Source organism: Varroa destructor, unplaced genomic scaffold (assembly GCF_002443255.2).
Source record: "Varroa destructor unplaced genomic scaffold, Vdes_3.0 BEIS01000002.1, whole genome shotgun sequence".
Lineage (NCBI taxonomy): Eukaryota > Metazoa > Arthropoda > Arachnida > Mesostigmata > Varroidae > Varroa > Varroa destructor.
The window spans coordinates 15,914,710-15,940,441 of record NW_019211455.1 but is presented as its reverse complement, the minus strand read 5'-3'; the positions used below and the strand labels follow the sequence as shown (position 1 = coordinate 15,940,441).

The window sequence follows — 25,732 nt, the reverse complement described above, 5'->3', positions numbered from 1 at the left end:
TAAACCATTTATAAAGGATATCTCCTCAGACTGAATCAATACTGACAGTTGTGGCTTACTCCACAAGATATGAATATTTCAAAGATTGTAAAAAAAGACATGCTGCACAGAGTGGAAATTGTTACAGAACTCTCTGAATGGATATACATACAATGACGAGCAAAATCACTCTTCATTTAATAACGCTTGCTTTCGGATTTGCTGTAATAACATACGAAAATGCGTTGGGGTAGAAGGACGAAGTTTTTCTTATTAATGTGATGCATTCTCAACGCAAACCGTTTCAGTTGTGTTTGCTTCCGGCACTTTGCTTATAGGGTCCGAACATCAATCACATCGAGATAAACGCAATCGTAAGTTTCTCGGGACAATATTAAGGACATTTTACGCGCTGGCTTGATCAGCAGATATGGATTTACTAATGAATTTAACTGACCTGTAAAAAGCCAGGCAATCGCAGTACATGCCGCCGGTCCAACGTTTTTCGACTTTAAAGCTTATTTGTTTTAGTATTTAGCTTCAGATTAAACATATGACAAGAAAGTTCTCTCTGTTGGAGCAGGCATTCGCTTTTGGATACGCGCGTCTTTGAAGGAATCGTCTCCCTAATCGCCAAAGCGTAACTAACCTTCCTGCTCCATTTCTTCTGCTCCTCAAATGTATGGCAGAAAAATTGAACGACAACGCATGACGCGGGGGGGAATGAATAAAAATAAGGGAAAAGGGTAAAGCATACTTATGTTTATTAATAATACTCTACACTTTATAATAATATGAATAATAATAATTGAATATTTGTACATAAACACACTTCATGCTAAACAAGCCTCTTTATAACACTATTACCTGTAAGAAATGTCCCATTACTTCATATCAGTATTAGTTAATTAGGCGTGTGTTCAACTAGCACGTTCATTTTCATTCACGTTGCCTCGCATCTTCGAGCATGCAATAATACGCTGAACACCTGAAAAAAATGACTCGCAGCATTTCTAATAGTCTAAGGGTGTTTTTACACTTTGCCCGTATCTGCTACTGGATCAGCTTTCGCAACTTTCGCTCCACTGATCTCTTCGCAAACCTCGCAGGTCCCTTCCATCTCCTTCTTTATACGCTTGACTCGCTCCATACAAACGGTCATTGGCACATGAGGCGTGCGTATCCACGTATTAAGATTTCCCTTCACAGTAAACATTTTTTGGGTTGTCTTACCACCCAGAATCCGAAGTGCTTTGTTACAAACTAAAGCTCTCTCAAAGTAGTCAACAGCTCCCTGACGGTACATGGGACCTAACTTCATCACGTAGGCAAGCGAATCCCATTCGTGCTTGTACCTAGCCATGTCAGTGATAGCAAGATAGCCCATAAAGCAGAAACAACACACTAAACCGTAGACGACACATCGAGCACTAAAAGGCACTTTTCTTTCTATTCGACTGTTGAGAATCTTCGAGAGAACGTATACGTTAACGGTGGCACCAGTAGCTGCGATTGAATTTACCTGCAATTAGCAGACGATTAAATTGAATTTGTTTTTTTTAAACTGGTCTAGGGAAAATTGGACTAAAAATAATGTTTCCTTTTTCTAAAATAGCTAAGCGATTGCACTTATAGTGTATTCCTTATAATCAAGATATAGATGTAAAAACTGAATAGCTTACGGATGATTTTTTAAATCTTTTCTATTAAATTTATAAACAATTTTGTAGTGGCTGAAACTCTGGTGATGGTGACACGGAATGATTCGCTCAGGTATAAATGAAATACGTTACGTATAAAGAATTTAATCGTGAGTCACGTAATTATTTAAAAAAGTCCTGCCTTCCTCGAGGCGCAAATTAGTAGAAAGCTTATTTTGAATCTCATGACGTCTTTGCAACAAGTTTCTATCTTACCGAAAGATGTAAGATTTTCCTCGTTTAATCCAGTGCTAATTCATTGTTTCATATTTACAAGAGAAGAACTCGACGTCTTTATCTATATTCTCTTTTCCACGCTTTTCGGGACAGCATAACATAAATTTATCTCTGGCTTAAACTAGAACATTATTAAAGAAGCAGCCAAACTAGAAATCTCTATTTGACCTTTGCGTTGGTGGTAAAAATGTTTTTTTTTTGGATAAACCGAATATGCTTGGATGACTTCTTGTGTTTGAACTATGGACGTTTTTTTCGAGTTTATCAAAACTAGCATCTAAACTGGCAACAGCATAAACCGTCGACCTGAATCATATATGTGGTGTTTGCTATGTGAAAGCATTGAACAATAGATATTCGTTGCTAATATATGTAAAACAAACTTTCTACTGCCGCCATGACGATTTTCTCGTTTTGTTTTAAAAATAACTAACTATCATCTAATACTAAAAATAACGCAAATAAGTACCACAATTTCCTCTGAATTTACTTTACGTGCATTCTATACACATAAATATAAATATAAAACAACAACGGTAATAGTTGGCAACAGTAAACTTGAATATGATTCTCCATATACAATCCGTTAATAATCAAACCTGTCTTTAACTGAGTTAAATGATTACTGAGTTAAATTAAAACTAGTACAAGCGCATCGGGGCCATCGGCTGGTGTAGCTTAAAGTCAGGGTTAACTATGATATTTAAGTAAGAAGAATGAAGCATACATTGATGTATAATATTAAGGAACATTTGTTGCCTACTCCCTGCCACATTGTATTGAGAGATTCTTTATTTTCTGTGTGAAAACAAGTACACATGTTTAGCAAAGGTACATACCGTCACATGGCTCGTGTTGGCGAGATAGATCTGCTGAGCAATAGCGAAGCGTTGAGCTTCATCACTTAAAATAAGGTGTTCTTTAAACAGACGTGCAGCGCCCGTCGTCCAGTCAATGGATTGTTCGCCGGGTAGTCGCACATCCGCTTCTTTTATGTCATGAACGGATTTATACCTAAAGTTGAAAGGCAGGCCGATAATTGCGCCATATCCTGACTCCGGTGTTCCTGCGTAAAAGGGTTCTATGCGGTTCACAAGGAAAAATCGAATACTGGCTTTTTTTGCTTCGCTCAGCGAGGTGAAATCTTTTAACACACTTTGCGTTCTAGCTGTTAGCTCTTCGTTCAATCTAAGCGGTAGGCCATGCTCGTAGCACTGCACGATATTTTTTAACTTATCGAGATAGATTGTTTGCGGTAGCCAGGATGCAACAAACGTGGTTAGACCGCCGATGCCAGCTAATGCTGCCGCGACCTTCCGACCGGTAGTCGTCATAAAGAAAGGCATCGTGCTGCCTGTCAACTGTTGTACACTTGCAAAAAGACTCGTTCTCCGCACGAGCGCTAAATACAGCGAAAAAAATTTAGTAGAAGTCTGTTAGTTGAACAACTTGATGAAAATATTTGATTAGGGACGTTTTTTTAGTGGATAGTTTTCTATAGGAATTTATCGTCTTTCGCAATATAATTCATTAGCTGTTAAAAGAAGGCGGCATTTTTGTTGAAATTACGATAAATGCTAAATAGAAAGCCCCGCCAAAAAAAAATCATATTATATCAATATATCATTTTATTTGTCTATCATAGGAACTAATTCAAATTAAGTCTGCTTCCAAGTGCTGTACACACCTATGCATCACCACCTTTTTCCATATCTTTTTTAAATAACTCTAATCCATACCAAATCATCTTAGTTGAATCGTCTATAATTAATACACATATCATATAAATTACAGAAAAACATGCACTTTAGCTTTCAGCCTTATTCATACTCCATCATCAATGTCTTTCACAGCATAGTATACACACATCCACAAAAAAGCCCGACACATACTATATTTAAAGGGCTGCAATAATAAATACATATACTTGTTATCCGAAAGCTAATTTTTCATCTCGTCTGCAATCGCACAGAAATGTATTCGCAGAAAGATAATTCTGTATAAAATTGTTTGACCTAGATATACAAATTGATCATTTAAACCGGTGTAAATAATCTCACTTTTAAAAACCGTTTGTCTGTAAGTTTACCAACGTCGTGCAAAAATATATGGTATTGCATTCGATGCGCAATACAAATAACGATAACACCCACCTACATAATTTGACGCATAGTTTAATGTTCCGTGCTTTCCGCAACGTGACACGAACAATGATGATAACTATTAGTTTTGCGATATTTGTTTTCTTATAATAAGTTTCCCTTGCTGGCACTTCATTAGGATGGACTTATAGATATCTAGCTAGTTCATCTTCCGATAAAAAAATTTATTAAGATATGATCTTGTGAAATACCCAAGAAACTTATTAACTTTCGTACTTTTACATTTCGTAACTCACCAACGAAATGCAAACAGAAGTACTTGAGCAAGCAGATGTTCCTACGAGCGAGTCCACACCGCGCGCCTCCGGCGTTCCATGACCGTGGTGATGCTCTGTTTGTAAACAATCTTCCCCTTGCTGCAAGCGCGATCTACGAACAAGGCGCTACTTTTTAAAATTGCTTGAAAATGATGGCCGCATAAAACGTACAATAGGTAACACACTAATGTTTCATTATCCCGTAGTCATGATTATCTTAGAAGTAAGGACAGGTTTGGTTTCCCTAAAATAAAGCTTTTTAGAACTATATATTACAAAGGTAATTGGAAGGGCTAAATTGGGACAGTGCTACAAGGACATAGGTTTTTCATTCTTTCGGAAATATGGTACAAGTGCGAAAGTCGGCACCCATAAGTACATTCAAGTCCTCTGATAGAAAATTAGAGAAGTATATTATTAGTTTAAGGAAACATCGACAATTGTACAATGTGAAAAAACTCGATAATTTACTAATATCTAGCGTACATGTCCTCAAGAAAGGATCGTCTAAATTTAGAGAAGTGTTTGCGTCCACCGAATCTAGCTGAAATTGACTTAGAGCTATTTATCATTCGTTGGCAGAGCCAGGCCCAATATCTTTTTGAGATCACGGCTCCTTTGAGAGTGATTACGATAACAAAGCGTCACTGAACACTCTCACTGTTGTCACTGAGTTCTGTTGTACCGTTGCTCGTTGAGGCCTAGTTTCTACAATCATAGTAGACTCTCATGGTTACATTAAAAAATGTCATGCCCTGTATAATAAAGTTTTTTTGTTTTTTTTGGCTATTTGGTTCCTACGGTACGCAAATAACATCAGGAGCCAGTATCAGTATTGTTTTCTTCTTTAATAATAAAAAGTAGTTATATAATAGAAAGTGAAATTGTAAAAGAGTTTGCGGTAAGTGATTTTAGGAACGTAGATGACGAGTAATAGAAAGAAACACGGATAGCTCGCTGATACAAAAAAAGGTCATGTATTGTAGATGTCTGTATGATATTCACACAATAAGACGCGTACGGCCGTTGACCAGTTAAAAATTGTCTTTTAATTTTGTGTTAATTACGTGGGTACTATTTTGTAGCTGATTTTTTCAAACGGCTAAAGTAATCTTATTTGAGTATGATCGGGCTCAATATACCGATGTTTATTTTGCATAGGTCGATGAAAGTGGGACACGACGTCAATAGGTAAATTTTATTCCGCCAAGACCGCTACCCATTAAATTTTAATATTTTCTATTAAAAATTAGTGCGTAGTGTTCTCGAGTAAATTGGCGGTGTTCTTCCAAACTAGTTATGCCTTTTTGTAAAAGATATGTGAAAGGCTTTAGTAAGCTAAAATTGACAGCCTTAAGCCTTTTGAATGCACTATCTGACTGATCATATTTTTTGAAAATTTATAAATTCCGCTACTGAGAAGGTTGAATTGACAGCGTATAGGGATTGATCTCGCCTTTTCAGATATTTCAGATTTTCAGGTACACAGATAGTTTCGTCGAAGGTAGCACGAGACAGTAACAATTGAACAATGGTCAATAGCTTACGCTAATCGCCAGCCTTCCCTTACGTCCTTCAAAATTTGATATCTCATTACAACAGATGCCGCAACTGCTCAAGCTTATGCCGATGTTGCTTAATAACATGCTAAATGACGCCGTTCGATGACGAAGATGTGCACTGCATTGGACGAACCTGCACACCTATATAATAATGCACTACACAGTCGTACTGTATAACGGTATAGTATAGAAGAACGATTAGACCAAAAATATCCTCGTAATAGCTCAGTTCTAGCGTATCTGCTAAATTAACTTGTAGCTATAAATTGATGATATGGGTTGGAGTCCGGACATAGACAGGCTACGTTCCGTGTTGCAGAGAGCTAGTTGTATAAAGGAATGCTAAACTCTGCACAATTTATTTTTAGGCCAAGCAAAAAAAATATTAGAAGAGGGCTAGAAGGTTTATTAGAAGCGGGTTGGTATGGGATGGGTTACGCATAAAAAAAGTCACACATAAACAATGCTGTTGTTCGAATGATGCCGCCATCTTATGTGTTACTGCTGTGTGTACGCTAAGTAACCGTAGAAGTAGACGCGTATCTCAAGTATAACTTCTATCTAAAACAATCACTTCAATATCTTTTTATTATACTCTTATAATACTAGATTCTATATTGAAAATTGATCGTAATTCGTAATTACCTCCACACGAACATATTTACCATGGCATCGACTTAATACTTAGCCTTGCAGGGGTTCTCTGAAAGACTATTCTTCTCGAGACTTCTCTCTCTTACGACACTTTTAATCTCAAAAGTAGTCGCATATTTGTACACTATTATGGCTCATATGGGTAATGTATCCGCCTGTGCCAGATAATCCATAGAAGAATTTGCTAATCATCTTCAGAAAGACCCAATACAAAGTATATAGACAGCTCAGACGATATTCTGGATATAGTTGCACTGTTTATTGGCTTAGTTGTGTATCGCGTACACCGTTTTTATACAGTTCTGCTAAGGACTTCTAGGGGCTGTAGTACCGCTAGAAAATTATTCATCGACGCACCAAGCCAACAATATACTCAAAGATTAAAGCTCCATCTAGCAGACTTGTTCTTTCTAGCCTGTTCTCAATTAACAAATAGTAAATAACAGTAACAATAATGAGTTTTTATTATTACTTATTCATCACATCTCAAGAAAGACAGATATCCTGGCGTAAGAATTTCGAATATGTATTGAGAAACATGCCAACGAAATGCGCTCTTTTATTGACTAGTTCGACGCTTAGCATTTTGTCAATTTCCTTCGACCGTGCCTCTATTCGTGAATTAATAATAATAGTAATAAGAATCATAGAATTCAGCGTGTTTTACTAGTTGTTGTGTCAGCTGCAATTTATAAAAATGCTAGTGCCGAGGTGAAGCAGAGGAAAACCAATAAACGTTATGAATATTAATTGAAAACTTCAGTTACTTTACACAAACGATAAAACGTAGAAAACTTGGTTTGAACAAAATTGAATACGTTCCCCTACAACAACTTCCTATCAAAGCGGAACTCTCGCACTATTCAATTCACCCGACGAGGTCGAACATTCCCGTAAACAAGACGAGCATTATATTGGAAATATGTCCTAGATCCCTAATTAGCAAATTCGACAAACAGTAGGATACACCGTTATGTTGCCCTTTCTCCAGTATCTTAGATGTTTTTCGTTTATATTCTTAAGAAGGAGCGACCACCTGATCTGCTTTTAGGTACTTCTACTATACTTTACTCATTTAAAATTCTGTCCTAAAGACTATTTGTTAATAAAGCTGTATATCTAGCGGAGTGTTCTCCCTCTTCGAGGGATGCTGAAAATAAAACTTCTATTCATTAAGAATGAGATTCAATAATGATTTTCTTTAGTTTGGTTAAAGGTATTGCTTTTCTAAGTAGATTTGAAAACTGTCAGTTTGAAATGAACATTATATATCGTTTCGAGGTCTTCTTTGATGGATCCATGGAACCATGACGGACTCGGGCATGGGAGCGGTTGACCAGTGTATGTTGAACTTTGATGCTTAGGTACTTATAAATAGGCATTCTAGCCAAAAAGGTCTAGACCTATATGATTTTTTCGTTAGTTCAGGTGAATCTGCAAACGTGTGTGTACATGGGAGCGCGCAATTACTTAAGCTGGCGTAGGCAATATGTCGCTTGTTTTACGGAGCCAACGAGGTATCACCATCGCAATGGACGTATTCCGCCTGAGCGTATATCAGTGACTTGCGATAAAAAAGGCCCAGGCAAACCAGTTACAAATAACTAGTAGATAAAATCGCTAAATCCAAAATATCTATATTTTGGAGTTAGCGATTTTAAAACAATTTAAATACAATTTTAATTTTATCATTCATCATAGCTCTCTGCTACAGTTACTTGCTTGAATTAGCATTGATCGTGCAATACTTTTCAAGCCCAAGATATCATTCACTTACTATGTAATCAAGATAAGTTCTTTCATGGTATTGATACTTGCGTGATCCTAGAACGGCTACAATCACAGTGCTACCCGTCGTATTTATATGTAATGTTGCTGAGCCTTTATTTCTGGGAAGCTCACGTTTAGTTTCAGATTTCTAATAAATACCAGATAAAATGATCATTTCATCAGAACCAGTATAATTGTTTATAACAAAACGCACGTTTATTGTTGTTCAGGCCAGTAGAGGTGTACGAAGCACTTCACATTATCGTGTCTCCTTCATTTCCCTTCTCACCTGAATGAGGAAATTCGAATAAAGTATTGAATTGTTAAAAAAGCACTGGCTGTTTCGCAAGCGAAACTTGATGCAACTTTTTTCATACTTTAAAATAATATTATTGAACTAAATACTCGCCATTTTGATAAATGACCTGCCATTCTTCTGGTGGCACTCTGATTCCATTACTGCGGAACCTCTGTGGTTTTTGGACCAACAATTTTGATAAATGATTTTTACATCTCCACACTGAAACTAAATAAACACCGTTGAGGGGGCTGTGCGGAGATCCGAGCCTTTCGATGGATGCAACAACATAATTTTCCATCAGGTTCTCCCTGTTTTTGCTGGCTAGCTAAAAATGCACGTAGCCCAGTACTATCATGGTAGAAAACAACGCCTTTTCTGTTCCGTCGCCTAGTTTCCGTCGATTTTTTTAATGGCATGGTGTAATCTTTCTTATCAACAGTTGACAATGGAGGTTTGAATAAATCTTTTTTCCAGACAACAGCAATCTGAAGTGCTTTCAGATCCTAACAAACACATACCACTCCCTTTCTGGCGTTACATCGTAGTTCACATTTTTCTTATTTGCCCATTAGCACATCCTAATCATAAACAGTGCGATATTTCTTATGGGCCCCGGCAGAATGTGCGCCTTTATTGTAAGAAAATTACCAAATGTACAGAAATTTTGCAGAAATTTTATTCAGTCCTAAGGCACCCTATCTTGAGTCTGAATGCAGATCCTCCGACAATTCTAACCTTCCACCTATTACTGCCAGATCTCAGCCTTCAAATGATGCCAACGTCGATCCGACGAAGCTTATATTATCTGAAATACATCGAGCTAGAAAAACGGCCTATATTTCTTCGATATGCGACAGCAGAATTTTTTTTCAGTACAAACGATTAGATTTAAAATTAAGCTTAAAAAATCCATGAAGTCAAACCCGTGCAATAGAAACGTATTAGACTGACCGCATTGTTCTATGCAAATATTAGGGGCAAGGTACCGTGGTACACTAAACGTAACTGGCGATTTTTTCCGAGTTTAGAGAGGTTTCGCGCTTCGCATTTGAAAACTCGTATAGACACATACGTATACGCCCATGACAGATAACTAGTTATGTTGTGACTGGTAGCCTTGTAGACACGAATTATCTCCAAAGACGATCCCGGGTTATTGCCCGGCTTAGCAATAGCTCACGTGAACTGTTGACAATATACAACGATCCTAATAAAGCTTGAGGCCAATTACCGCCTCTTGTCGGAATCAACTTTTCAACCGTTTCGTATTCTCAAGCGAACACGCAATGCTTTTCGTGTTGACGAATAGCAGACGCAACCGGAGAAATCGCTCTATCGTATACAAGCCTCTGCCTTCACTGGAGCATTTCGCCAATAGCGTGACTACAATTCGGTAAATGATGAATGAATATCATCTCACTGTGGACTCGCGTTTGTGATTCGGCTGCCCTGGCGACAGTCTTAGTGCTATTGATATGAATCTTCGGGCTGACGATAACCCTTTATACTACTAGTTACAATATTTAGTTATTCATGAATTGCCACTGACCAAGGTAATTAGTTGTCCACAAGTTTGACGTTTCAGCGCCCTTGTTTGTCGAACTTTAAAACGATTTACGTTTAACACTAGTTACTCACGTCACCACTATAGCCGACGGTAACATCTATGTGTCCTTTTCAACAGATAATACTCTAATAAATTTTAAATAATAAGTTTTTAATTTTATATTAATCCTAATTTTTAAAGTTGCTCTAACGTTTGTGTCGAGTGGACGACGAAGAGACCGAGGTCGAATACAATATAACTAAAAAAAAGCTATCTTTTATTTGGAACCACTTTGTTAGTCGTGATTAAAGTAATAAATGTCACTGTTTTTTTTCTGCTGCAAGCATTTATCAATAATCGAAGGTCATACCATTTTGGAGTCCTTTTTTTTGTTTGACCTACGCTTGATTTCGAACAGGCCCTTTCCACTTAGCCTAGTATCGAAATTGTTCCAAACAGGAATTGGTTTAATAGCAAACTGTACCAGTAAATTGTCATGACGATTTTTCTTACATACATGTTGTCACACAATGAGTGTGAAGATAACCTTATCGGCGATCGGGAGGCAATGCTTCTACGGGAGTAATTGTTTGTGGTATAAATTTACAGCTTTTCTATTTGCTAAAAAAAAGCCAATTTACCCGTGCATAGACGTACAATATTTGGTACGTACGTAAAGGTATTGCCACAAACTTTTCTTAATAAGTTATTCCAATTCCGTGCTATGACTTTATTTCTCTTCCATAACCTTAGCTAGTTGTCATGTTGACAGCCATCGATCACGTTATCCTGAAGTGAAATGTTAACGTAAAGTTATAATTGAGTTATCTAACTATGAAAGCAACAGATTTCAGGCATTTTGTGCTAAATATACATGCTTCAGATAGGCCGACCTCGTGCCATAGTGGTGTATGGGCTATTCGCTTCTATAAAAATAAAGACCAGGATGATCGGCAATTGACGTTCAACATGGTCTTAAAATTTTGATAAGACTATTTTGTTTAGTGTGAGTTTCGTACACTTATCTCCGTTCATTGTAAATACAATTACACTTTGGCTGGAGAACTATTTTGATATCGTGTATAGCTTGTGCTTCAAAAATGACACTAAAAACAATTTTCTTTAAATATGTAATATTTATTACAAGGAACAATGTAATGCTTGGCTACACGTGATCACTCTACCCCTAAATGTAACGTAATACTTTTTTCTTAGGTCACAAATTCCACTTGAGTTTCTGCTAGTACAGCGAAAATAACGATACATAGTCGTTAAACAAACAAGATAACCTTTGGCGTTGACGTGCCCAGGACCGATTTTCATCTACACGAGACGACTGATTCACCTGCTCGACACATGCATATCTACACTGGTAAGAACTGGCTTCACACTACAAGCAGAACTATCTGCATTAAGAAGAACACTTCTATTATAAGAAACGTAGTCCGTCGCTTTAGTCATTTTTTTGCGTTCAGTGTCGCTTTGTCAACATTATCAACTACCACTGCTTTCAGCGAAATCTAACCACCCACGAGCCAAACACGAACCAAAATCTGTCCGCGACTAGAATCATACAGCAGTTTGCCCCTTTCGGCCTTCCATCTATCCTTAGCAGCTTAGCTGAAGATGCGTGAACGCGCTGCATTCACGTCTCCATACGCATCCTCTCTCTGTACGGATGGCGCCCTCTACCGGTATGTTCCGCACATTTCGTTGCACCGCAGCTGCCAATGGGACCGCTGGCGAAACCATTCCCCTCTCCCACGAAGTCGTGGGCCGCGAATCTGCGCTCGCTCGCTCGCTCGCTCGCTCGCTCGCCGCCACCACCGCCACCGCCACCGCCACCACCACCACCACCATCATTCTGACCGGCGTGCAGTTGCTTCTGTATCACGACCGGTCGTGGTGGCACGCCAACCACTAAGAATCGAACAGTCAGCAGGGCTAGCTGCTATTGCTGACCGTAGCTCTCTTTTGTCCCTGACGGGCGCAGCCGCGCAGTTCTCGCGGCAGCGAGCGGTTAGCAGGCAATAGACTTGTTTGGTTTTAAGCGGTAACAGCGCATTGAACGATTGTGCTGTGTGGATCAATCTGCCAAATTTGGCTTGATCAGGTATTGTTTTTCTGCGAAACTGCGAAATTAGGAGTGCAAAATGAAGCTCGCCATCTGTGTGTTTATGTGAGCTGTCTGTGTTGTGGATTAAGAGGACAAGCCACCTGTTACTAGCGCGAATCCACTTAGCGACTTTGGACATTTATTCAAGTGCGGAACTCGCACGAGACACGGAAACGAAAAAGGTATGTTTACCACGCGACCCGGTACAAGACAATACGAAGTGTCTATATGTAAAATGTAAAGATCGATGATATGCTCCCCTGACGTCCGCTTTCACAGACTTCTAATGCTGACGTACTGCCCGATGTCAAACTTGAACTTCAGTTAGATAAACCTATACTGAAATTTGTGTAGTGCGCAAAAGTGTAGTGTTGCCGTCAACACTTAAATTCAACCTATGCGAATAGACACGCGTATACACACGCACTAGTCAGATGTTCATCGTACGCAGCACAGTCATAACTATGCTAATTAGTACATAAAGTAGCGTTTGATGCAGTACCTGTTTTGTTAGACAGACATTGTATAGACGCATTTATTCCTAGCAAGCTGATATAACTGACGGTCACCGATGGCCTGCTACGTTGCTCTTACCGTGGTGGCATAGCAAATATGATGCCACTGCAGTGATGCCAATCGACCCACCGTCCGATCGACGTCACGTATCGACACCGATGTAGTCGACGTCGTCATTTCAGAGGACGGTGACGAAGCAAGAAGCGAAATAATATTCCATTTTTGGAAGAAAACGAGTCCCACTCCTACTATGATGCTATTACGGCGATTACTAATACGGTCGTAGCTGCTATTGGTACCACTAGAGCGGTTATGCGTGCAGCTAAAACAATTCCGGATCGTGTCCTGCTATACGATGAGCACGCATGCGATGAGGCCGTGGTGGTAAAGATGGTGGCGCCACCGCCAGCCACGGAATACACTAATAAACGTTTCGATCCTTACGTCTGTTTTCCACTGCCTCCGTTGAGCAGGCGGACGATTGGCCTCCTCCAATGGAAAATCGGCCGTGCCTTTGCGTCTGGGTTCCAACCTAACCTAACCTATCCAATTAGATGTCGTTAAGCCCAATAGGCAAAGAAGTGATCGCTGCACCATCATCATCGCCAGGTAGCGCGTCTCATAACAAGAACAGCATTGACAACGGTCTGTACGTTGGGCTAGCTACTGTCTCGGGTAGCAGTATGGCTATTGTGGAGACGATAGCGGATACGGCACTCGCTTTGACACCGTATTCGAACGCTGGGGTTTCTGGGCTGGTTATATTGGCCAATGCTTGCACGGCTGCAGGGAAATAATAATCCTACCAGAATATTATGAAAAAAAAAAGCGGGAAATAAGTGTTGCGGTATCTGTCAAATCATGGATTTTATAAGCGCGACGTGAGACGATGGATCTTGGTGTCAGAAAGACAGCTGAACAGTTTTCTTGGTTAGTGCGTTGAAAACAAATATATGAATTTGTGAAACCAGCAGCAGCCACATATTGTGATAGCTACATTACCGACATGACTGGAGTATGAGTTTGTGTGAGGAACGTGCACTTTTATGAGACCTATTTCACTATTATAACTACATATTATTAATAGCAAAATTTTATTAGCACCATCCAGTTAAACCAGTTCGTACTCTAAGTATCTTTTTAAGGACAAGCAGGTTGGAGCACAGAGAAGCCGTTTCTGAGGTGGGGTCCAAAAGGAACTAGAAGTAGAGCACTACAGTCTACTTCAAACAAACCCATGCATATTAACATGCCCAAACGTATGGGTAGCCGACTGTTGCGACACTAGGCACGACACAGCTCGTAGTAGCCCTATTCCTCAAAACGTTGTCTTCATCACTAACAGTGAACACCTCAGATTACCGTTACCAACGAACGTATTTATTCGAAGATTGAAAAGTAAATTAGTTCGTTACGATCCTTCTTACACTAGATTCAATTGTAAAAGGAAGCAAAACCACATTGGCATTTACGCTGGTTGAATCTTTGGCCAGCAGGCTCGCCGTGATAACGTGCGACACCACGTTCGCTAGAGGATTAGGAATGCGAATGCCGAAGTCTGGCTAAAAAATTTCAGCTACAATAAACGCGGCGGTTATTTAAACAAAGCAAATGGCAAAAATCCGCTGTCCGGCCATCGTTAACGTCGTGGAAGCACTACTGTGTGTTTTTCTCTCTCTCTCTCTCTCTCTCTCTCTCTCTCTTTACATTTTAAATTCAACCAGTTATTTTTCATAGTTCTCTCTTTTTTTTTTTTGTTTCGACAGTGGCATTTTGGTTGTTCGGCAAACTTTCCTTGCTGCCGTATGTCGTGGATGGGGCTGGTTCCAGTTCAGAATTTCCCACATTAGCGATCCGAGACGCGACGCCGTACTTTCGCGTTACAGTTCTCAGACGGTAACGATTGGAATAGGGGCACAAGCAGACAGTTGCGAAGTCAGGTTATGAGGAGAGAGAGGGATAATAATCCATCCACCGTGACTCGGCGATGGCCGTTGTAAGCAGGTTGAAGTAAACCGATTCGATGTGAATAGCCATCGTAAACTACTCAGAAATATCGAGTTGCGTGGGTTAGATATATCTCCCTTGATTCCGTCCTTTACTAAACTAATATAGTTTGCAACTGACGTCTTTGTTACTGTGGCGAGCAAATCCCTATATCTACAGTAATGTTCTATGGACATATTGGTTTGCGTTGTTTAATCCAGTTACTGCATACGCTTCTTGTTGGAAAACCGCTAGTCCTTCAGGCCAATAAGTAGTCATCTTTCACTAGCAAATATAGTAAATTGTAGTCGAACGGGACTTTGCGAGCGGGAATGGATTCCGCTAGAAATCGTGAAGCCCAAACTTAAGTGTCCGTTCTTCTTCATGACATTTTCATGGCAGTAAACAGGTGCAGAGTTGGGCACCGGGTAAATTGTTGAAAACATTATAAGAATCTTCCATTTCGCAGAAAATTTCCATGGAGAAAAATTTTGCTCCTGCTATATTCAGCGCGTGGGTAATAGACACGTGGTTACAGATCCAGCTTATAATTTCTACTGGCGAAACCTCATCTGAACACTAATTAGTGATTAACTGAGGACGTTTTCAAGGATGTATCTATCAACAGCACCATGTAGGCTGTTGCGTCAACGGAAACAGATATATAATTTTAAACGTATTATATTTATCCATTACGAATACGAAACCTTGGGAAATTTATTTTACGAAAAATGGCTTGGTCATCTAAGATGAGAACCCGGAACCCTGAACGCGATTTAGAGTCAATGTAAAGATAGCCCATTTCTTAATTGTCTTTTGCATCCGGCACTGCCGAAAAGCATCACTTCCTGCGGTTGGCTTCTAGGAGCGCAAATTGAGGTGTGTCGGCACGTGGGTTTAACACTATAAATCTAATAAGCGAATACCTTATTAGTGCACCATCATGGAGACGGTTTTGGCACGTAGTATATATCGTTAACGAACGTTGAGCCAATTACTTCTACTTTTTGTAACCAGGGGATTGATTATCTGTCGCAGCCGCCCTCTATACCTTTTGGCGCGCGTTTAAAATTATTTGAGGATGAGCTTTGTAAAGCTCGCTAATCACCATATATAACGGAGATGAGTTCAACGATAATACATTTCTTGTGCAAATTTGTCACAGTTAAACTCTTCAACGTCAAATGAGAAGAGGGAGCCACGGTTAACGGTTTGATTTACAGCGCCAGATTTCATTCTGAATCACTTATACATCCAATTTATTTATTGTTTGGTGTTTATTGGGTTCCTTCGTAAGCGGCACGATTGCAGATACTGCGGTCGAACGGTTACTTTCAGTTAGTATCATAAACGTGGATGAAATGGTGACTCTAACTAAATTGCCAGCTTTGTGGATTTAAGCACAATTTTTTACTACGTCGAATTGATACGGGTGAATGAAGCAAATCCTTCACAAGCATCGAATTTGTAGCGCAAACCCGCTGCTTTACAAACAGTGTTTATTATCTTTTACTGCCATTATGTACAACTTAGCAATAACAAATATCATCGATTATCAACAACACATCTTCATCTTCAATGAATCTTCCTTTCTATTTCATTCCATCGTGCTCTAACGTTTTATTGCTTATAATTCAAGCCTTTGCTGACGGAGCTTAATCATTTCCGCAACTGATTCAATATCAGCCTTCTGTTTCATTTTATTCGAAAGCTTGACGCACTACAAATCACAAATCTGTCCGCATTCTGCATGGATAAGGACTAAGGCACGGCGTACCTAATCATCCCAATCATTCAGATAGCGGGCACTATCGGGAGTAATAATCTAACTGACGATTGATTTGGTAGATAATGAAATGAATTGTTGATACAGGTGGTTCGGTGCTCCATAATGGAACTTTAATAGAAACCAATGACTTCAAAGGCAGTGTAGCATTTTGCCCAATTGCGATCTGAGCCCAGTTAAATATATGCAACGTATGTACTTGAAACACGTCGTACAACTGAACAAGAAGGCAGACACGTGTGTTTCCAATTTCGTTCAAGTATACGAAACGCATCTGTGAATGGACACGCTGGCAGATATTGGTATCAGAATTATATTTGACGTGTATCTGTATAAAAGACTCTTTCAAAAGGCTTTTCCTCGGCCAGTTGGCATGGACAAAATTTTAGCTTGGGGCAGCCAACGAAACGAGCATCGGAAACGTGAACGCTAAAGAGAAGATCTCTTCCGAAGTAGAAATAGTCAAAGCCCTGGACCATTTTCCTATCATCTCAAACGAAGCTAAGCGCGCGTTCTTTGATCAAAACGTTAACACAACGAAACAAACTCGTCACAAGATGATACTGTGCTTCTCGTTTTTCGTAGTAGATCTTCAATGGGGCTCAATCGTCATGCTCAATTGGAAAAATTGGCACGACGTGCCTACTCTTAGGTGCAGGCCAAAAAAGGACGTGAGCAACAAAAAAGAACACGAGCTTAAGTGGAGAACGCCTGTGGGGTTACGAATATTGACAGGAAACGTTGTTTTCATAAGATCCACGACTAGAATTCAGTACTACAGTGCCTAACTTCATTCGATAATTAATAAGCCATATTAATAAGTGATCAGCTATATAAGAAACGCGCACGAGTAGGTCGGTTATATATACGAGAGTTATAGAAGCAGGAACTGCAACGGTAAGAAAAAGTTATTTTAGACATACGTAGCACGGTGAACATTATTTACATTGAATTAACACTGATAGTAACAGTCAAACTGAGATGAATTTACTACATCGTTCGCCTTGTAAATTTCAAGTACCCTCTTGAATGTATTTCATGTATTCACAGAATGCTGTGCACCAGCATATATATATATATATATAGAGGTATAGAGTGTTGCTTATATACACTATACAACGAGTTACATGCACACTGCACACAGCTGCTGGTCGCGAGGCGCAAAACATATGCACATATGTAAATTTGGCGTTAGCAGGTCGTATTTATTTTGGCTTTCTTTTGTTTCTTCGCTCTAACTAGGCAACTGTTGTTAGTATATCGTTCCGAACGTCCATGTGCGACGGACGTCGGCGTAGTCAACGGCTGATGACGAAGAGAAGTTTCAGAAGTAACCGCTAGTGGCCAGAGAGGCTCACTGATCCTGGTCTACAGCTTCCGCTGATGGCTCGACTGAGCATATGCAGGTCGCGTACGCACAACTTTAACGGCACTCACTTCTGCGAGGGTCTGCTGTCTGTTGCTACCTCAGTACTGCGCTTGCCTTTACTGCTGTTGTGGCTGTGGTTGTTGTTATCCCACTGATGCTACTGCCTTCAAATTGAAGCCATCAGCACTAAGAGTATTCGCGCAAGAAATGCTCTGTGGTCAAATGAAGTCTCCGAACAGGACATCTAGTCTGATGCCGCTAAGAGAATGTTGGCTATTGAAGAATATATTTATCATGATAAATCTTTTTTTGGTGAACTCCCAGCTCGCTAGGAGTGGCTTGTTTCGGCCACCTGATCTGAACAGGGAGCACCTGATCCATTCGTATGTTGCTGGTCGCTCATCGATCGTTCCATGACAGCTTACTATTATACCTATAGAAAATGCTCACTTATAATTTTCAAATTTACCACTCTTATTCGACCAATTTCGAGTTCCGCGTGGCCAAAGTGTACGAATACAACTAGGATCGTTCTTTTGAAAGTCAGTAATTCGGCCTCCAGGAACAAAAATGAGCTGAGAAATCGTATTCTTTAAGTCGTTGTTTTGCATAAGCAGGACAACATTAAGCGAAAGCGGTAGAGAGAAAGCAACCAGTCTCCCACGTTCAGGCCAATGCCCGTCCGATCTCTGTGAGGAAAGGAATATATGTGCGGTCCACGTGTTTCGTAATCGAGATGATTCATTTATAAACAAATCAATAAGTAACTACGCCTTTATTGATGACACGCAAATACAATCGAAGGAGAGGGAGAAAGCTAAGACGAAAAGGTATCATGGCGCGTCAATACAAATTGAAATAAAGTCAAATTCGTGTAAATGGTAACTTGCCAATTTTTTGTTGGGCAGAACAAACGTTTCCAAGCTGCGACGAAATTATGAAGGAAAAATCAACGAAGTCAAGCAAATTCGAACGTGACAGTACTAACGTTCGTGCGTCTTTCGTTCCGTGTCACATTCTCGTTATGAGGGTCTGTAAACCTAGCAAAGCGATAATCACAATTTCGAATTGACCTGGGCTGTTCCTTTTCGACCATTTCACGGTTTTTTTAACAGGCTGGTTGTCGCCTTGTCTACTTTTCGACTCGTTTCATTCTCGATATTGAAAAAACAACTCTCTGTCTAACTACTATATGTAGTTTTCGACAGAAAAAAAACTGTGCATAAAGATGGGCATATGTTTATAAGCAAAAAGCAGGCCAAGGAAAGTTGTGTCCGCGCGTGGGAGCTAGTGGTTCTCTTCGAACGCAGCCGATTAATTGATATTCAAATTGACAAAGCAATGATTCAGCACACGAAATCCTTCTCGTCGCGTCGTGGTACGCGCTAGTCGGGAGATCCGATAAGGAGAAAATGATCACGTGATGGCGCGTTTCAGATATCTCTCGGGTCGAAATGTACTTGATGAGAAAGTCGGTTAGTAACGACGTCATGCAAAAAGCCGTACTATATCGCGCCGATCTTACGCGTCAGGCCGACTAGCGTCGTACGCTGTGGTAAACACTACATGTAGTTGTATCGGTTTGCTTTGCGTTCGGCCTGTCTCCACGTGTGGGATAATATATTGTTAGGCTTCTCTAATTGTGGCTAGAGCAGGCGTCATTCTCCTGTGCCATATTCACCTCGGGAGCTGCATCTTTCAAAAGCGTTTGACTGCCGCTTTTCAGATTCTTTCCTTCGTATTTGTCATGACTAACTCATCAGACCCGTACGCAGCTGATCCGTGTTTTCATCACTTTGCATCTCAGAGTTTCTGGCCGGCCGGGTACCGACTCCCGTGGTTTGCGGCTCGGTTCCATTCGTCGTTCTGGCTGCTATCTTGTTGTCATTGTTTATGCTGATTCTGAAGTTGGTTGGCCATTGCTAAGCTTAACCAGTGCGGAGCAGTAGGCGCTAGTGAATGTAGCCTGCTAGCGGTCCAAATGAGTTGTGCCTTTAAGTTATCATAACTCTCTAACATAGTGTGTATGTGTGACGGTATTATGCGTATCGCACGTCTACTGGCCTTATAATGCGGTAGCGTAAACCTAATGTGTTTACGCGTATTAATTAGTTGGCATGTTCACAGAGGGCCTAATCATAGGAACTGAGTTGTGGCTAGTGCACTACCGCGACCAAGATTCGATAGACGTTTGCGAAATAGAACGAAGCTCAATAGAATTGTCGTTCTTTTCTGAATAGGGCATGCGCCTGAGTAACGATAGGTACAACAGTCAGATCGGTAACGTCCTCTAAATCGACCAGCCTAACTGGCCTAAATGTCTTCTTCCTCAGGCCAATTTGTAGGAGACGAATTAACAATCAATTAATCCGAATCAAATTTATATGTACATATGTATAACATGAATACCTATATCTACCGCACATAACAGAAATACATCGAACCGGCATTACTCAAATTGTTTATTATAGTAAAATTAAATATTACAGATCCTTATTTTTCCTTTGACCTTTAAATTCGACCTGTTCCGCAAAAATTGCCTTTGGATATCTTCGAAACTCGTATCGGATTGTTGGATTGTCTTTTTCTACTTGGATAGGTCTTATTTCGATTCTCTGGAATAGCGCCGTGTAAGTTTCCAGTTAGCTAAATACCGAATAAGGGCGTATGTTGATCTAAGATTACAATACATTTATTAAGCAATATCGTCTATTTGCGTCCTGTATTGAATAGAACCGTATAGATACTTACGACAAGGTACTATACACTCATTCGAGGCGTTAAGCACGGGCAGATTATAGCCTGCTTCCAGAGAGCGTCGCGTCGGTATCAATGACGCAACAAGTATAAAATATCCAATCGAATAAATAACAAGAGGATCTTGTAACAAGCAGCATTTCGAAGACTCGATGGCATCGCGTTAACTAAGGCTGTCTGCTTATATTTCGTTTAGCCTGGCTTAGATACTCCGAAGAAGAAAATAAGCGTTCAGGGCGCGCAGAAAGAACGCTGTCTACATACCTAAACAGACGATACAGAATATCTTTCCGCAGCATTACAAACATAGGCAGTATGATCGTCTCATTTATCGTCGGGTATTTATGAAAGCCTCAAGCTTCGTTGAATGCCCCTTTCAAGTTCTAAGAGATGTGTCCATGAGTCACAAGAGCGGCGCCCAAGAATGATGGCGGCGTTTTTTGTTTTCGCTAACACCAACAGCGAGACAATTGTCAGTCGGAATGGAACAGAATGTTACATTGAAAGAACGCAACAGCGGAGTATGAAGAAAGAATGATTGTGACGCACGAGCAACTCGCATCAACTCCGCGTAGTTCGAATTTTCATCAATTAAACTATAGCAATACAGTTTAATAAGGAAAAACTCACCAAACAGCCTTTAGGGAGTGTACACAGTGATCCCCTGGTACCAACGTTATGCCTCATGGTTCTCGCTGCGAAACTTCAGCGAAACTTCCATAAACAGTTATTATAAATGTCAAATAACTGTCGGCACATAGACGCACGCTTAAGTAGTGGAAAGTCCAATTGTCACTGGGTAACTTTTTATTGGCTCTATTCTTTGCTTACTTCTAAATCCTTTTTTATATCCAAGGACACATCGTAATATCACGATAACCTACATTACTACTACGTATAAGACTAGGTCTAGATTCATGTATTTCTGCCAAATAAATAGTGATGAACTTCGCAGCGCTCGAGTGTGCATTGTGATATTTTAGGAATTTCTGTAATGACCGCTAGCAACAAAGAAATACAAAGTGGTCAGGACCCGACGGAATCCTTTTTTTGGGATATGGCATGAAGAAGCCTCTTAGCGATAGGATTATTTAATTGAATAACAAGAAATAGAAAATACTAGATTATTAGATTAGAAAAGTGACTGGTCATTCCTGGAAACATTCGAATCCGGTAAGTTCCTAAAAAGATGTTTGCCTTTTTCTTTTTGCGAAAATTTACTGCATGCATACGGGACACACACACCCTGTATCATTACGTAGGGTTACGTCACGGGATCGAAGGTCGCTCTGGCACGATGACACAGGAAAGTACTGATACTAAGAAGAATAGTACTTCTACATTTTGCGACATGTATAGTAAGTATTTTTAGGGAGCGCGTCATCGTCGGGATTTCGATCAGTTTAGTGACTAAGTGACTGTATTTACTTTGTCTGGTTAGATTTGCTCCCAAAGATACTCGCCAGACAAACAAGTTCCACCTGAGATTTTCTATCTTACCATTTTGCATTATTGTATTTGTTAATTTTTGTCCAGCACAACTATAATTAGGCGTTAGATTTGTTGAGCAATCGAAGATAATACTACCAGAGGAGCTAAATATTGTTACTGTGGACAACATGGGCACGTGGGCTGCGTATTAAGGCGTACGAATCATCTGTGGGAAACCATTCGGATGGTGTACGCTCAAAATGAAAAAGTAATCCTCTTGGCTATGATTGTCACTTAATCCACACGAAGAAGCTACTTTGAGGTTACGAAGGAGCTACACTTTTTTCGGAAATAGTAACATTTTGGATTTTGGCCAACCCGCGTAGCCATCTGGGGTTGGAGGCACACAAGTATCTACTTCTGCAGAAGCCATAGCTAAAAGCGTTACCTTTCTTTTGAACGAAAAGTTTCGCGATGCCACGCCTTAAGAGTTCATTCAGGAAAAAGAAGCTATATATATCCATCTCCAATGATGTTTCTTTAGCGGAAACTATATGGTTTTTGTCAGTGTTCTTCATGTTGTGTTATATGTATTATATGGAATACAGTATGATACTATGGCACCGATACGTTGTTAAAATCAGCTTCGTTGTTCGTGACCCGTGGAAGCCTTATGCATCTGCAGCGGGTACAACCCTGTCGTATCCGATTAATGCACGCCTGGTAATATAAAGCATGGAGCTTCCTGTGCTTTCGCTGTTTGTGAGCGTACAACGATAGAAAAGGGACACCGTTCGGTAATAAAACAGTAGTAACTAGCAGGAACATTTCCCTTATTAATCGTTCATTCAGTGACCCACATTCAATGCGCTCTAAGCGCCCATTACTAACATCGCTCTCCGGGAGAGACTCGATAGCATGGAATTGTTGTGTAGTCAAAGGAATTAATTATACGGGACAACGTAACGCTCTGTATAGCTGTAGTAATAGCGATATTTGATTGAAATGAGAACATCATGTTTGCCGCTGTTTTTCTCTCTTGAACGAACCATTTACTTCTAGAAGATACGTTCCTTATGAAACTGCGTGCCTGTCTCCTACTTTGTTTCTTTGTGAGCACTGCGTCGAAATCCGGCGTCAGCTTCGGTGTTGTTTGATTACGCAACTATAGTGATTTGCATTTTAAAAAAGTGCGCCAAATTTGAAATTATTATCATTCCAAATTATCGTTTAGATATATCTGCACATATAGTACCATCAGTTTACCGAAAAATCGGAGATATCTGTACACCCGCAGGTACACTTGCTGTGTGAGACTGGTACACTTGAGGACAGCTTCGTTTTTTGGTGTGTCTTAGTAGGCTTATTTTTTCCAATGAAAGCATTTGACATAGCTCATGTGCTCACGTAGATTGAGTAAGTTCTATTAAATTTCATGTAGACAAAGTACAACATATTTCACCTATATGGTATGCATGTAGCAATGTACGAGCGGTGCGCATCGTAAAGAAGTGGGAAACACAATAGGGCTCAGGAGAAAAATAATACGAATAGTAATAGAAATAAAATAACCTTTGTTTTTTCATGGCTGGTACAATTAAGAGTGTACCATATGTTTATTTTCTCGCGCTATAATTTGGCGTTGACTTGGGGTTCCGAGCTGAGGATTCGTTGTTTTCATTTTACCTTTCCATCGACGTATCTCTATTCTTCAGTTAGAACGAGTGTATCGTGCGGTACCGAGGACGACAGCAGCTTCGCTTTTTATGGGAACGCCCGGGCGGAATGATGACTTGCCAACTCTGGCAATCAGCCAAACGGAGCGAGTGAGTCCTTTTGGCAAGCGTGTCTTTGGCAGTGATTTTCGTCGGCTACACGCAGCGGTCCAGTCGAAGTCGATTGAATCAGACGAGCGTCAGACGTGCAATTCAGGGGGACCGTTCGTTCTGAAGTTCGAGCTAACGACTACCAACTCCGAAACGTTACAACAGCGAACAACGAAAACAAAAAAAAACATTTACTTTAAAGAAAGAACGGCGCTCCGCTCGCCGGGAGGCTGTCTGTCTCGTTCAGCAACAGTTGATTGCTAAACGACGCTGAGCTAGGCGATGAATCGCGTGTGGCTAAGCGGTGGCTTCAGTACTAACAACGACACAAACAACAATATCGAAAGGCACCTCAATTGTGACGTCGCTGAAATGATGGTGAAACTGATATCTATCTGAATTCGGTCTTCTGCCTTGTTCCGCCTCAATCCGCCTCATCGTTCGTGCACTGCTGAACTCTCCGGCTGGCCGTTATTAGGGCTGCCACGGTCTTTGCGCTGGCTTGTCAGCCGAACCCATCAGCTTGATTGCCGACTTCGATCAACGATGACAAACTTCGCATTATGTGGATGCACCATCAAGCGGGGTCTATGTAACCGGGTATTACTGACATGCGCACATCACATTCTCGAGTCATGTAAAAAGTGTAATGTATTAGGACGAAAGGGTGCTTTAACAGAACAGCTTTGCGGTTTATGGTTGGTAAAGATTATTTAGAGCGATAACTTCGAACTCGATATAGGGCGTCGCTCTGCGTCGATAAATCATGCCCGTCTTGTATTAAATGTGCCGTTAACGATGATATCAAGTTATGGCCTAAAAATCGTTCGGCGTCGGCCTTGTGAATACGGATTGTGGTGACAAGTATCGATTTCTTAATGAACGAATTAATGTCATAAGCGAACAAAGGCAATTCCTACGAACTGCTAGCACTAAGTTTCTGCAGAGAAGTAAGTGTTTATAGCAGAGTGAATAAACTTACTGATATATAAATTTAGTGAATAAATTTTTCTGGCTTTTTTTTTTTGGTTTGTACGAAAATATTGTAGATTCCTGATCCTTAGTGAATGCGATAAGCTCAGCTGGCGCTAACTGCAACAAAGGAAACAGATTTCAGATTCAGTCGAACAAAGAATCAGGCCTGCTGCTTATAAAAGCCTACTGTGATCAGTCTCAGCTCCTGTTCGTCTCTAAAACCGTCAGGACACATTTTGTCATCTTACGTAATTTTCTTTTTGACACAATGGGTGTATTCGATTTAAGTTGCCCCTGTCCATTTTTGCCTGTCCACGTGAAGCGACTGTGGAGCTAGCGGTAGCGCTCGCTCACCGCAAAAACAATCATGGCAGATATGAAGAGCATATATGGTAACATTAGTAACTCGCTGCTGAAGATACGAACGCAGACGAAAACCTCTGGATACGTCTGGAGTCGATAATAATTGCTAGTACAGAGAGATGGATGGGTAGATGTACGGATGAATGGAAGAATGAACAGTATAATAACTTGATGAAGTTATTATAGAAGAGATCGTCTCGTTACAACATGGCCAAAGGTCCTGTACTAATAGCGATGGCACGGAATCACTTGGTTTCTAGCATCATAAGGTGTCTCCTCTAATGTATCTCGTGAGTCGTGCTCGTTCTTCTATGTATTTCGTTACGGCGTTCTTCGATTAGCTTCGTTTTGTTCTTAGATTTAAGTTGAAGCTGAAGTCGCAAAATTCAGCTTTCTATTAGAACCAGTCGTTCTGACCATTCCTATTTGGTCTTATGCA

The 25,732-nt window shown here is 40.3% G+C and overlaps 2 protein-coding genes across 9 annotated transcripts in view; one reads left to right on the top strand and one right to left on the bottom strand.

The window, feature by feature from the left end:
* Window positions 1–721: 721 nt before the first annotated feature.
* Window positions 722–25,732, bottom strand: part of LOC111243632 (transmembrane protein 177) — a 44,913-nt gene continuing 19,902 nt past the window's right edge. Inside the window, exons 1-5 of one of the 7 annotated variants that reach the window (XM_022789455.2) lie at window positions 11,458–11,834; window positions 8,536–8,610; window positions 4,315–4,447; window positions 2,756–3,318; window positions 722–1,501 (exon numbers count right to left, since the gene is read on the bottom strand). In XM_022789455.2, coding sequence (XP_022645190.1) covers window positions 1,013–1,501; window positions 2,756–3,262 — 996 coding nt within the window. In that variant the 5' untranslated portion in view covers window positions 3,263–3,318; window positions 4,315–4,447; window positions 8,536–8,610; window positions 11,458–11,834 and the 3' untranslated portion in view covers window positions 722–1,012. The other 6 variants (XM_086980437.1, XM_086980438.1, XM_022789457.2 and 3 more) reach the window with 6 other exon arrangements.
* LOC111243630 (CD109 antigen-like) overlaps window positions 12,019–25,732 on the top strand; it is a 76,935-nt gene continuing 63,221 nt past the window's right edge. For both annotated transcript variants that reach the window (XM_022789454.2, XM_022789453.2), the window contains exon 1: window positions 12,019–12,466. The gene's annotated coding sequence lies outside the window, so the exon portion shown is untranslated. The remainder of the gene's footprint in view (window positions 12,467–25,732) is intronic.